This window comes from Lissotriton vulgaris, chromosome 5 (assembly GCF_964263255.1).
Source record: "Lissotriton vulgaris chromosome 5, aLisVul1.2, whole genome shotgun sequence".
NCBI lineage: Eukaryota > Metazoa > Chordata > Amphibia > Caudata > Salamandridae > Lissotriton > Lissotriton vulgaris.
Genome location: NC_141693.1, coordinates 1181166257 through 1181178350, shown reverse-complemented (window position 1 = coordinate 1181178350; position 12094 = coordinate 1181166257). Strand labels below are relative to the sequence as shown.

General features: G+C 47.9%; 1 protein-coding gene across 7 annotated transcripts in view; it reads right to left on the bottom strand.

The window, feature by feature from the left end:
* The window catches only part of PLEKHA1 (pleckstrin homology domain containing A1), a 712942-nt gene that overhangs the window by 466598 nt on the left and 234250 nt on the right, over positions 1-12094 (bottom strand). For all 7 annotated transcript variants that reach the window (XM_086922967.1, XM_086922963.1, XM_086922965.1 and 4 more), the window contains exon 5: positions 4933-5030. In XM_086922967.1, coding sequence (XP_086779093.1) covers positions 4933-5030 — 98 coding nt within the window. The remainder of the gene's footprint in view (positions 1-4932; positions 5031-12094) is intronic.

Sequence of the window (12094 nt, the reverse complement as noted above, 5' to 3'; positions counted from 1 at the left end):
GAACATTAGTATAGTTTCAATAACACACTCTTAAAAACCAGCTACCCCCATATCACACATTGTATCTTTGCCTTTGACCCTGTACAAAACTCAATTGCCTTGCAGCTAGCGTCACACTGTATAAATACCACACACAAACATACATGCACAGATGAAAAAGGGACTTGGAATAAAGGAAACCCCTGATCTTAAAGGACATGGGTGCTTAGCCTTGAGCCAGTATATAGGAAAGGGATAAGTTATATTAAGGAAGAAAAGTGCATTTGGATTTCTTTTTAAAAGCCACACATTTCATGTGGCATCTGGCTTTTAAGTATTGACTTGGGAACTATGCTATTACAGTCTGAATCCACATCTGGATCTTTAGTGTGGTGAGACAAGCACAGGATTAATTCTACCCCTAAAAAAAAGACTAGACCTGGGGCAAAAACACAGCTGCTTAATTTGCATGATAACCCCCTTATTGTGTGTGTTAAATTAGCTAGGATGACCAAACAACTAGCTATTTTAGCTCTTCTCTATGACAGTCAGCTGCTTCCAAAGTTCTTCCTGAAGTGGGCAAGAAAAACACAGTGAAGTTCTAATAGTAGTAGTATTTTCTATTGGGGATTTTGAAAAGTACAAAGTTCATAAGATACAGACATGCAAAAGCACTGCCACCCTCTGGGATGAGCAGTGGCATACCAAAGGTGTCATGGACCCTAATGCAAGCAAATTAGACTCCCCATCCTCTTTTTGATAGCAGAAGCCATCAATAACTCGTGCAATGGACCACCTACGTCCCTGTGCCACTGCACCTGCTGCACTATTGATAGCTATGTCCCTGGTGGTGGGAGGAGTGGAAGCTTTGTTGGTGTTGCTAGAGAGATGCATGTTTACACAAACTGCATGTCTACGCAATCCTAAATGCAAACTTCAGCAGACATCTGTTTTCTCTTCCGTCACACATACTGAATTCAAGTGCCATGATGACTCTTTTCAAACCAGTGCTCTTGGAATTGTTTATAAACAACCGTGCCTTCACTAAAGATGCCATTAAACTACCAAAGTTCCCAGGATACGCCACGGACCGAGGTCAGGCACAGGGAGGGATGATAGATAGAGCTCTGTATGCCAAGCCGGGGCAGTTTGTGTTAACTGGCCCAACTGCGTATGCGGTGCAGGTGTGGCATGTGGCTAATAGATATCTAGGTTGGGAAGGTAGGCTAACATTGGCCACTCTCCTGTTGAATTCAGAGAAACTGGGTAGTCTGTGGCAAACTAAGGGGTTCGACAAATGGGACCTTATCGGGATCACTCATATAAAGGATGTTTGGGGGAAGGACGCGGTGCATGCATTAGAGTCTCTTCAAAATTGTATAGCTTGCATAATAATGAGCATTTCCTATATCTACAGGTGAGGCACGCTCTTGCCGCACATGTGCCTAAAGGCAAAATACTCCCAGAGTCGTTGCCTCTTGAAGATCGGGTGCTAGATGGGCATATTCCTGAGAAAACTATTTATTTGATATATAGGAAGCTGGTCAACAACATGGAGAGGCCGCTGGGGCGAATAAGAGCCCAGTGGAGAGCAGATGGGTTAGAATTGGATGATGAAGACTGGGTGAAGGCAGTTTCCTCTCCAAAGGTTGTGGCGATTCAGATGAGGCTCCGGCTTGTACAACTGAAGGTATTGCGCAAGTCATATATAACTGGGCCTCGACTGGTACGAATAGGACGAGGAGGGAGTGGAGAGTGTAGGAGAGAGTGTGGAGAATCTGGCACCCTCATGCATATCCTATGGCACTTTGAGGCGATACAGGCATTTTGGACAAAGATCCACAATATATTAAGGGATGCTTTGAGGGCGGAGTTACGACCGGAAGCCCGAAGGTGTCCGTTGAATGTGTGGGAGCCTACAGATCTTAATGTGTATCAGAAGCAGTGGGTCACTCTGGCATACAAGGTGGCCAAGCGAAATATTGCTCAGCTCTGGGGTGCTAGTCAACCTCCCGGAGTCACTAAGTGGGCGGAAGATCTTGACTGGTGAATGTTCAGGGAGAAGTCAATGTTTGTAGCCAGAGAATGCTCGAAGAAGTGGGGGAAGGTATGGGGAGCATGGAATACCCACCGGGGAGAGATCTGTGAACCACCACAACCAAGTTTGGAAACAAAAGCGCAGGAATCCCCAGGATCCTAGTATTGTATACTATTGCATGTGATTCTGTACCTGGCCACTGTGACCCATGTGTTGAGGATTGTATGAGGTCACCTGATGTTTTCATTATTTGTTCCTTTTTGTTTTGTCTTTGATTTTTCTTCATATCCTCTGGGGAGGATATGAACAGATGGAGCCCAAGCATGTGCAGAAGGGCTGAGCAGGCGTAAAGAAACACACAGATCTGAGATAGACAAAAAACATTCATCCCTTACTAACAGTACAAAATCAATGGCTTGCTTTGAAGCAATGGATTCTGCTGACATGCACTACCTTTACGTCCATACTAGAAATTTAAACTCAAAACCAATACTAAAATACTGTTGCAACGTTTCACATCATACTGCCATACGGTTCATGCCAGGGACACGGGTGAATAGGCGCAACTGCTGATAGTTTGGCTGCACTAAGCCTGCCTGGGTAAAGGTCTGGATAAAAAAAAAAGAATGAAGGAGAGAGGAGGAGGGCTGTACCTGGGTTCATATGCTTTAAGTGAATGTGGAACAGGGATGAGCTATGCATATTAGGAGACAGTGTGCACAAGGTACACTGATCTTGCCCGGAGCAGCCGATTTCACTCAAAATCACAGTACTGTGATTGTACATAAAAGCTTAGTGTATGCATGAAAAGGAAACATGTGTCCAATGTTTTCCTTTTTTTCTGCAAGCACATGAAATGTGTAAAAAACAAATGAATAAACTTAGGATAACCCATACAAAATCATTGGCCATGGCACTGAGGGGCACTCCTTTTCAGGTATCTACATATGTGATCAGGCAAAATGCCATTACTCACAATGCTAGACAGCCAATTAGGATATGGGCTACCCCACTGCCCTATGCTGTCTGTTGTGGTGGGAAGAAAAATGTGGATTGCACTTGAGCAGAATAAAGGATGAATACAGCTGATTGAAAGCCGCTGTATGTACTTATATGTATTTTATTATAAATATTCCCGAAAAACATGAAGCTAACAAGACACTTAAAGCGATATCTAGACCGAACATAAAAAAGGCCATCTTATGGTTTTGCATGAAGAAAGAGGGAGTTATTTGCCTGGGTATTTATAAACAGGTGCCTTAACACCTAAAGGGACCATGTATCAAGGGTGATGTGGTTCTGTAATGTTTTCTGCTTTTGTTTTCAGTCAATGTTTATCTTATACAGAGGTGTGCTTGATAGTGTTGTCCCTGCTAAGGAATAAAATGACGATAATGAATAATACTCACTTTCTTGGCTTGAATGAAAATGAAACTTTACTTCATGGTAGCTGAGAAATTTTGCATTCAGCTTCGATGGCGGCAAGGCACTCCATCAATAGATGCTTCACAGATAAAATTCAGGTAAAGCTGAATGCCATTTACCCAGTGGTAAATGATGATGTCCTTGCCTGCCAGAAACAACCCTCAACAAGCTTAAAATAAATGACTGGCGAAAGGATGGATCCTTGAGGTACCTCTTGTTTTATAGAGCTAGGCTCTGTTCGCCTTGCATAACCTGAACAACTGCAGGACGATGAAGGCAATTTCAAGTATTCGGGTGTCAATCAGGGATCCCTATTTAAGGATGCCAAATGCTGCACAAATATCAAGTGGGTCGCGATTGTTAGAGGACAGAAGGGCTTTGACCACTTGAATGATAGCCGTTTCCATGCTGCATTGTGGTCTCAGTTTGAAAATGGTAAGTGCTCTTATTCTTTCGTGAAGTTTAGTTACTAGAGCCTTCCTGATCTTGCCAGAAATGACTGGTGAGTGACGGTGGCAATTTTCAAGGTCATTAGGTTGCAAGGTCTCTTCAGTCATGACATCCTTCAAGGTTTCTTACATGAGGATGTGCTGATGTTTTTCAGTAAGGCTATTAGGTTACCTCCCAACTCCTTCACTGTTGATGACAACATAACAGTCTTCTTGAGGTTGCTTCATGCTCAGAATTATGTTTGACAAGTCAACTGGAGAGGGGCTGTTGAAAGATATTCATTTGGATAGGTTGCTGGATGGGATCTTTTTGGAAACATCAGGTGTGGGAGTGATGTTGATGTCTTGGCAGATCTTGTTCTCAAAGAACTTGTTAATGCAGACTGAAACATGAATCCAAATGTCATGGCCATTGGTGCTTGTCAAATCTTAATAGGCGAAAACAGGAATCACTCTAGTCCTCCAACACCTGGCCAAGAGAAGCCATAGGATTCATTGAGACCTGAACACTATGCAGCTTTATGTTTTGCTGGCTAGAACGTTAAGCAGCAGAGCACACAATTCTGGAGTTTTGTAACTCAGGGCACAATTGAGCTGCATGCATTTATCCAGGAACCTGATATATTTTATTTGGAGGGTTACATAGCATGCAACACTCCAACTTTGAAGTTGCAGCACTATACATAAACCGACACATAAGTACAAGGCATTATATTTAAAATAATTCTGTTTACAGGTATTTAATATAAAAGGTAAAACAATGAAGAGATTAGAGTATCAGGCTTTCCCACACTGTTTCTTAACATCAAGAGAATCTTTAAACCCACTGAGGGAAGAAATAATTTCAGCTTAACAGTTGCTACGAATTGTCTTGATGCAGACTAGAGTGGGCAAGACTCTAATCTGCTGTTCAGATCATGGTTTGTTTATTAAGAAATCGTTCTCCCATTTCTTGAATGCAAAGCTAGATTTGGGTGGTATCTCTGAGAAGTGATTGACGAGCTACTAAAGTGGTGCATTTTTGTGTTAAAGAGTACTCACCGTAATTTTAGCAACCCCGTTCAGGGCATTGATCCACTCTACGAGGTCCTGTTCATCGTTGGCCTGCAAGTAATATTTCCTCATCCCAGTGTTCATAACTAGAAGGGCAAGAATTAAAAGACAACAGCAATTTAAAAATTAGTTTTTAGGTAAATCGATGTTATAGTAAGAAATCTCTCGCGCTCTCTCCCTCGCGCTCTCTCTCTCGCACTCTCTCTCTCTCGCACGCTCTCTCTCTCGCACGCTCTCTCTCTCTCGCACGCTCTCTCTCTCTCGCACTCTCTCTCTCGCACGCTCTCTCTCTCTCGCACGCTCTCTCTCTCTCGCACGCTCTCTCTCTCTCTCTCGCACGCTCTCTCTCGCACGCTCTCTCTCTCTCTCTCGCACGCTCTCTCTCTCTCTCTCGCACTCTCTCTCTCTCTCTCGCACGCTCTCTCTCTCGCACGCTCTCTCTCTCGCACGCTCTCTCTCTCTCACGCTCTCTCTCTCACGCTCTCTCTCTCACGCTCTCTCTCTCACGCTCTCTCTCTCACGCTCTCTCTCTGAAAACAACAAAGGTTACAAGGACTTTATAGGTAGGGAATAAGATTTTAAAAAGTTTTTACAAAATCACTGAAAAAAATCACTGAAAAATCCGAAGGTTACAGGGACGTTATAGTTAGGCTCAGATTTCACTCATACAAAACCAGTGAAATTCAGCAATGATAGTAGCCAGAGCTAACTATAACTTACGCCCCCGCAATGCACTGCTTATGACCTCACATATTAAATCACTCATGACGTGGTCAGTGACATCACCCATGACAACTCAAATTGCATCACAGATGACAATATCAAGTAAGTGTAAGTGTTTTCTATGAGTTTATGAGCGTAAAAAACATATACTAACTACTACAAAAGTTAGATTAGCATACTAGTTGTTCTACTAATGAGTGATCCTATTTGAAACATGTGATCCGAGTGGTTGTGTGACTGTCTATATCAGTGTGTGAGAGGGTGTCTGAGTGGCTGTGTGGGTGAATAAGTGGGTTTCTGAGTGGTTGTATGGGTGTGTGAGTGGTTTTGTGGGTGTGTGAGTAGCTATATGGGTGTGCAAGTGGGTGTGTGAGTGGTTGTATGGGTGAGTGAGTGGTTGTATGAGTGAGTGGTTGTATGGGTGTGTGAGTGGTTGTGTGTGTGTGTGAGTAGTTGTGTGTGTGTGAGTGGTTGTATGGGTGTGAGAGTGGCTTTATGGGTGAGTGGGTGTCTGAACGGCTGTATGTGTGAGCAACTTAGTGTGTAAGTGGATGTATGGGTAAGAAGCTTAGTGGATGTATGGGTAAGAAGCTGAGTGGGAGTCTGGGTAAGTGAGTTGTGTGAGTGGCTGTATTGACAGCGAGTGTCTGTGTGAATTGCTTTATGGGTGAGTGAGCAGATATGAGAGCACTTGTATAGATGTGTAAACAGGTATGTAAGTAGTTGTGTGGGTGTATGAGTGAGTATGTATGGTTGAGTGAGTGGCTGGGTTGAGAGGCTGTATGGGTGAGTGGGTGTGAGTTGCTGTATAGGTGAATAAGTGTGTGTGAGTAGCTGTATGGGTGTGTGGCAATATGAGTGGCTGTATGGCTGAGTGAGTGTGTGAGTAGCTCTATGGAGGAGTGAGTGGTTGTGTACTTGCATGGGTCTGTGAATGGGTAGGTGAGTGGTTGTTTGAGTGGGTGTATGAAAGGCTGTATAGTGGCGTGAGTGGTTTTGTGGATGATGCCATCAGTGATGGCATTTGAGACGTCATCAGTGATTTCATGAGTGATGTTACTGACCATGTCATTAGTGATGTAATATGTGAGGTCATACGCAATTTCACAGTGAATTTTGAGCCTAACAAAAAAATCCTTGTACCTTTGTTTTTTTCAGTGAATTTCAAAGTTTTTTTTTTACATTAAGTAAGATTAAGTTGCCCATCGCAATGAATAGTGGGGGGGGGGGGTGGGGATGGGTGTCAGACTGAATGCAGGGCCTGGCCTGACAATGTGCTGCCCCCACCCACGTTTGCAGCCCCTGCCCCCCCTCCTCCTTCCCATCCATTATCCAAGTCCATAAGCCTGTTCCCTCATTACAGCAGCAAGGCCATTTTACTTCCACTTCCTTCCTCCCTGCCCTAAACAGTTAGCTTGCTGCCCTGTCCACCTCCTCCCTACCCTCTGTTGCCCGAGTCCATGCAACAGCCCCCTCCCACCTGCCCTGTATGGTCCAATGTGCTACACTGCCCTCCATTCAGCTTGTTGTCCCTGCCCACTTGTCCGGCCCTCCGTTACCCAATGCTATGCCTCATCAGCACTTCTGCCTAGCCTGTGCTTAGCCTGTTGCCCCTACTCACCTACGTCCTGCCCCTCAATCTCTATGTTCATGGCCCTGTTCCCTCCTTTCTGCTCACCATGATCCATGGACCTGCCACCCTATCTACTCTTGAGTTTTCTGTTGCGCTGCCACTGCTTCTCCTACCTGCTTAGTATGGTCAGATAGCTGCTGCCTGTCCCTGCCACCTCCACCCTGCTTGTCCAAGTTCCATGCCCCTATCCCCTCCCTCCCGTCCTCCATGGTTCGTTTTGCTGCCACTCCCTTCTGCCCTCCATGCTCTCTTGTGCTGCAACTGCTCCCTCCCAGTCTGCCCTGCGTGGTCTGTAGTTAAGCCCCTTCCCCTGCCCTTTTTTGTCTGTGTCCAGCCCCTACCCCTCCCTTCTGTCCTCCATGGTCCTTTGTGCATGCCCCTGCCCCCTCCCTCTAGCCCACCATGGCCGCTGTGCTGTAACAAACCCTCCCACTTGCCATGCATGGTCTTCTGTGCTGCCACAGTCCCTTCCATCTGCTCTGTGACTACAGCTTGCTGCCCCTGATACCCTTCCACCTTCCCTCCTTTGTCTGTTTGTATACCATTATAGTCTCACTGTAGCCCTCCATAATGTGTTGTGCTTCTAGTACCCACCCTGCCCCCTTCCCTCTTTATGTCCATGTGCAGACCCCTATCCCCTTCCTCCTGCCCGTTCTGCTGTCATGCCCCTGCCCCCTCCATTCTGCCCTTCATGGTCTGTTATGCTGCAACTGTTCCTCCGGTCTGTTCGGTATGGTCAGCTTGCTCTCCTTGCCTCTTTCTCCTCTGCTCTCTGTTGTCCATGTGCATAGCCCTGTCCCCTCCCTATTGCTTTCCACGGTCCGGTGTGATGCATTGCTGTCCAACTTGCCCTGTGTGGTGAATTGTGCTGCTGCAACCCCTGATGCCTGCCCTGTAAGTCCATTTGGTGCCCCTGCCCTCTCTGTGTGGCTCAATGGTTAGAGCGGCAGACCCTGATGCAGAGGTCTGGTCAGGGACCAGGGTTCAATTCCCGCCTCGACGGGTCTTGGGCTCAATTTCCTCGGACCTGATCATTCTCACCTTGGTGCCTAATTTAATCATGGGTCCCACTCTGCAACTCTGGGCAATAGCTTGCTTAATCTCCACAACGGCCCCAACAGAGCTAGGATGCCTGACTTTCACCCTGGGGTGCCCAGGAGTGGGCATTTCACAGGGATAGGCCAGGAAGGGTTCCTCAGCGGTATGCTTACAACGCCCTGATGCCACGTCTGGGGTGATACGTGCGCTATACAAGCAACACTACATTTACATTTACATTTATCCTTGTCCATGTCTTTACCACATTCCTCCTGCCCTCTGTGATCCAATGTACCTTACTTGCAAACATTCTGAACATGGTAAGAGGGAGATTTTGAAGGACATACAATTAAAGAGAGACTATTTTAGGCAGAAGACAGATAAAATAAAGCCCTTTTGGGTTTAAAAATATCATCCCGACGGCGCTCCAATCCAGGGGGGGGCGGAGGGGGGCTCAGGGGGTGCTTCTGATCCTCCCATAGTAGATCCTTGATCATAAATCCCATAGGTATGGGGATCATGGGTATATTTGTGGATTACATTGTTTCCGACATGATGGTGGGGCCTGAGTAAGGGGGCTTTGGTGGTGAGCTTGGACCGAAGGGACTCTACATATATGATGTCGGAGATATTCGAGAGTAGCGGGGGGGGGGATGAAGGGAGGCGGGATTTCCCCTTGCTTGGGATTTGCTGGGGGGGGGGGGGGGGGGGGGGGTTGGTTAACGGGCAGGTTGGGGGGATCCACTGGTGGGGCCAGGCTCAGGCCCCCTGTTTTGAACCTAGGGCTACCTACACCGCAATAGGTACTTCAGTGTTTTTGAGGTATGGGGGTCGGAGACCGGGAGTTGGGAGGGGGCAGTTTTTGTTGTTTCACGGAAAGGGTCAGTTGGGGTACAGTCACATGACAATGAAGGCGTCTCTTTGCACTATCTGCATGCGTTACAGGGGCCCTACACAGGGGCACTTCTTTTCATGGCTCACCAATGGCAAGCACGGAGGCTAGAGTAGTAGGTCCTGGAGCGTCCCTTCGAATCCTTAGCTGGAATGTACGGGGAATGTTGAACCAAATCAAGAGGGGCGCTGTATTGCGACAGGCCAAGCGAGAGCCCACAGATGTACTTCTCTTACAAGAAACAGACCTATTGGATAACAAGACACTCTGCTTGCAGCGCTTTGGCTACCAACAGGTTTATCATGCCGGCTTTGTTAGAGGCTGCCGGGGAGTAGCCATATTGGTACACCGTAGACTTTCCTCTGTGCATGCCACTCAATGGGTTGACCCGCAGGGCAGGTACATATTCATTAGAGGTAGAATTGGTGAGGAGACCCTGGTGTTTGGTAGTGTATATGCCCCGCCTCCTCTACAGTGGTACCTAGTTGAGAAACTATTTGCACTATGGGCCGACATTCCGGAGACGGCTGCGGTAGTGGGTGGGGACTGGAATGATGTCATGGACGGAGTGGTGGATAGATGTAGACCTGGAGGTGGGCGAGCGCCGACAGCTTCTACTAAATTAGGGGATATGGTCAAAAGCTTGGATTGGGTGGACACCTGGAGGTATCTGCATGCTCTTAAGCGGGAATACACCTATGTATCTGCAGTACATAACTCCTCTAGGTTGGATCATATTTTTGTCCCCCGAGCGGTGGTTGGCAGGGTAAGTTCGATGGCTATTTTGCCGAGGGGGCTGTCCGATCACTCCCCTGTCCTTATGGAGTTCTTGCTGGGTAGGGGGAGGCAGCCATTCCGGTGGCGTCTCTCCACATGGCACCTTCATAACGAGGAATATCAGAAACATATGGGAGAGGCTATCGCCCACTTCTTGATGGAAAATGTCGGGTCGGTCACAGCGGCTGGGACGGTGTGGGAGGCCTTGAAGCCCACGCTGCGTGACGTGGACATCGCATGGTGTGCGGCCGCGCACCGTCAGCGCAAGGCGGACCTAATCCGTGCTGCAGCGGACATAGAGACCCTGGAGTATAGATGTAGCGTAGGTGGTGAAAGCCACATAGTGGGGCAGCTCCTCCTGGCACAGCAATCCTATTCGTCCCTGCTATTAGAAGAGGCACGTCAGGCGTGGCTAGCGACGCGCAGCAAAATTTGTCAATGGGGGGATAAGTCAGGGACAATGCTACACCGGCTTTGTCAGGGCACGTTCCAGGCCCAGACACTGCCAGGGATCCTGGATGATGCAGGTGACCCCATCACAGATCCAAAAGTGTTGGCCGAAAGTTTTGCGTCATATTACGCGCACCAATATGCCCCAAATGAATGCCTTCCAGCAGATATGGCAGATACGTTCCTAGTAGATTTGCCACCGCGGGCGGTGTCAGACGAGGTGAGTGCGGACCTCAAGCTTCCACTGACTGCGGAAGAGCTGGGAAAGGCCCTGGGAGAACTTAATACTGGGAAGGTACCGGGACCCAACGGGTTCCCAAGTGAGTTCTACAAGAAATATCATCTCCAACTCTGTACACCCTACAGGGCTGCTCTGGAGGAGGCACGGGAACGAGGTTGTGTCACTGCCGACTGGAGACATGTGGAAGTGGTAGTGTTTCAGGATCCGGGGAGGCCTCCGGAGCAGCACGCTTCTTACAGGCCCATATCTTTACTGAATGTGGAGGCCAAAATTTTAGCCAAAGCGTTGGCCAATCGTCTCCTGCCTCACATGGCGGGCTCGTCCATCCTAATCAGGCAGGGTTCATGCCCCATAGGGCTACCAGACATAACATTCGAAGGGCCCACGTGGCAGTGGCGGCGATTCAGGAGGTCAGGGTGCAGGCAGCACTTCTACTAGCAGACATTGATAGGGCCTTCGACTCCCTCAGTTGGATCTACTTGTTTGCGCTCCTACACAAGGCTTAACCTAGGGCCTCATTTTCTGTCTTATCTGAGGCTTCTGTACACAGGGTTACCGGCCCCGGTTAGAGTGGCAGGTGCCGTATCATCTAAATTTACAATCGTGCGAGGTACTAGGCAAGGATGCCCTCTCTCCCTACTTGTTCGCCCTAGCCATGGAGCCGCTGGGGGCTTGGGTGCGTATGGATGCACAGCTTTGTGGCTTAGAATGGGAATCGGGTCCGGCAGACAGAATTGCCCTATATGCAGATGATGTCCTGTTCTTTCTCACCAATCTTAACAGATCGGGGCCACGTTTACTTGAGATTATGCAGATATTTGGGGAGACCTCGGGCTTGTACCTGAACCCCCGTAAATCGACTTTGTGGGTGCTCAGAGCGCAGCCAGAAGTAGGGGAATGGGCCTCTGCATTACAGGTGGCAGCTGGGGGCATTAAATATTTAGGCATGTTTGTTTCAGAGATCCCAACAGTTTCCTGGGAGCGTAATGTGGTGCCGATCTGGGATCGGGTCAGGACTGAAATGAAGACATGGTCCCGCATGCCCCTTACAATATATGGCAGGTCAGCAATATTTAAAATGGTAGCTCTCCCCCGATTGCTTTATCAGTTACAGAACCATCCCTATCCAATATCACCCCAGTGGTTCTGCCAAGTAAATTCAGCACTGGGGCAATTTCTGTGGGTGGGAGGGGCGGTGAGGGTGGCTTTGCGGACGAGTTTCCTGTGAACATATTGTGGCGGATTAGCGACATCGGATATACTCTCCTATTATCAGGCCTCCCATCTCTTGGTCCTAAATGAGTGGTGGTACGGGGAAAGGGGCGACCCGGCATACGCCTTGGAACGACACCTTATGGGCTCTCACGCTCTACACAAGATACTGTATGCAGCTCGG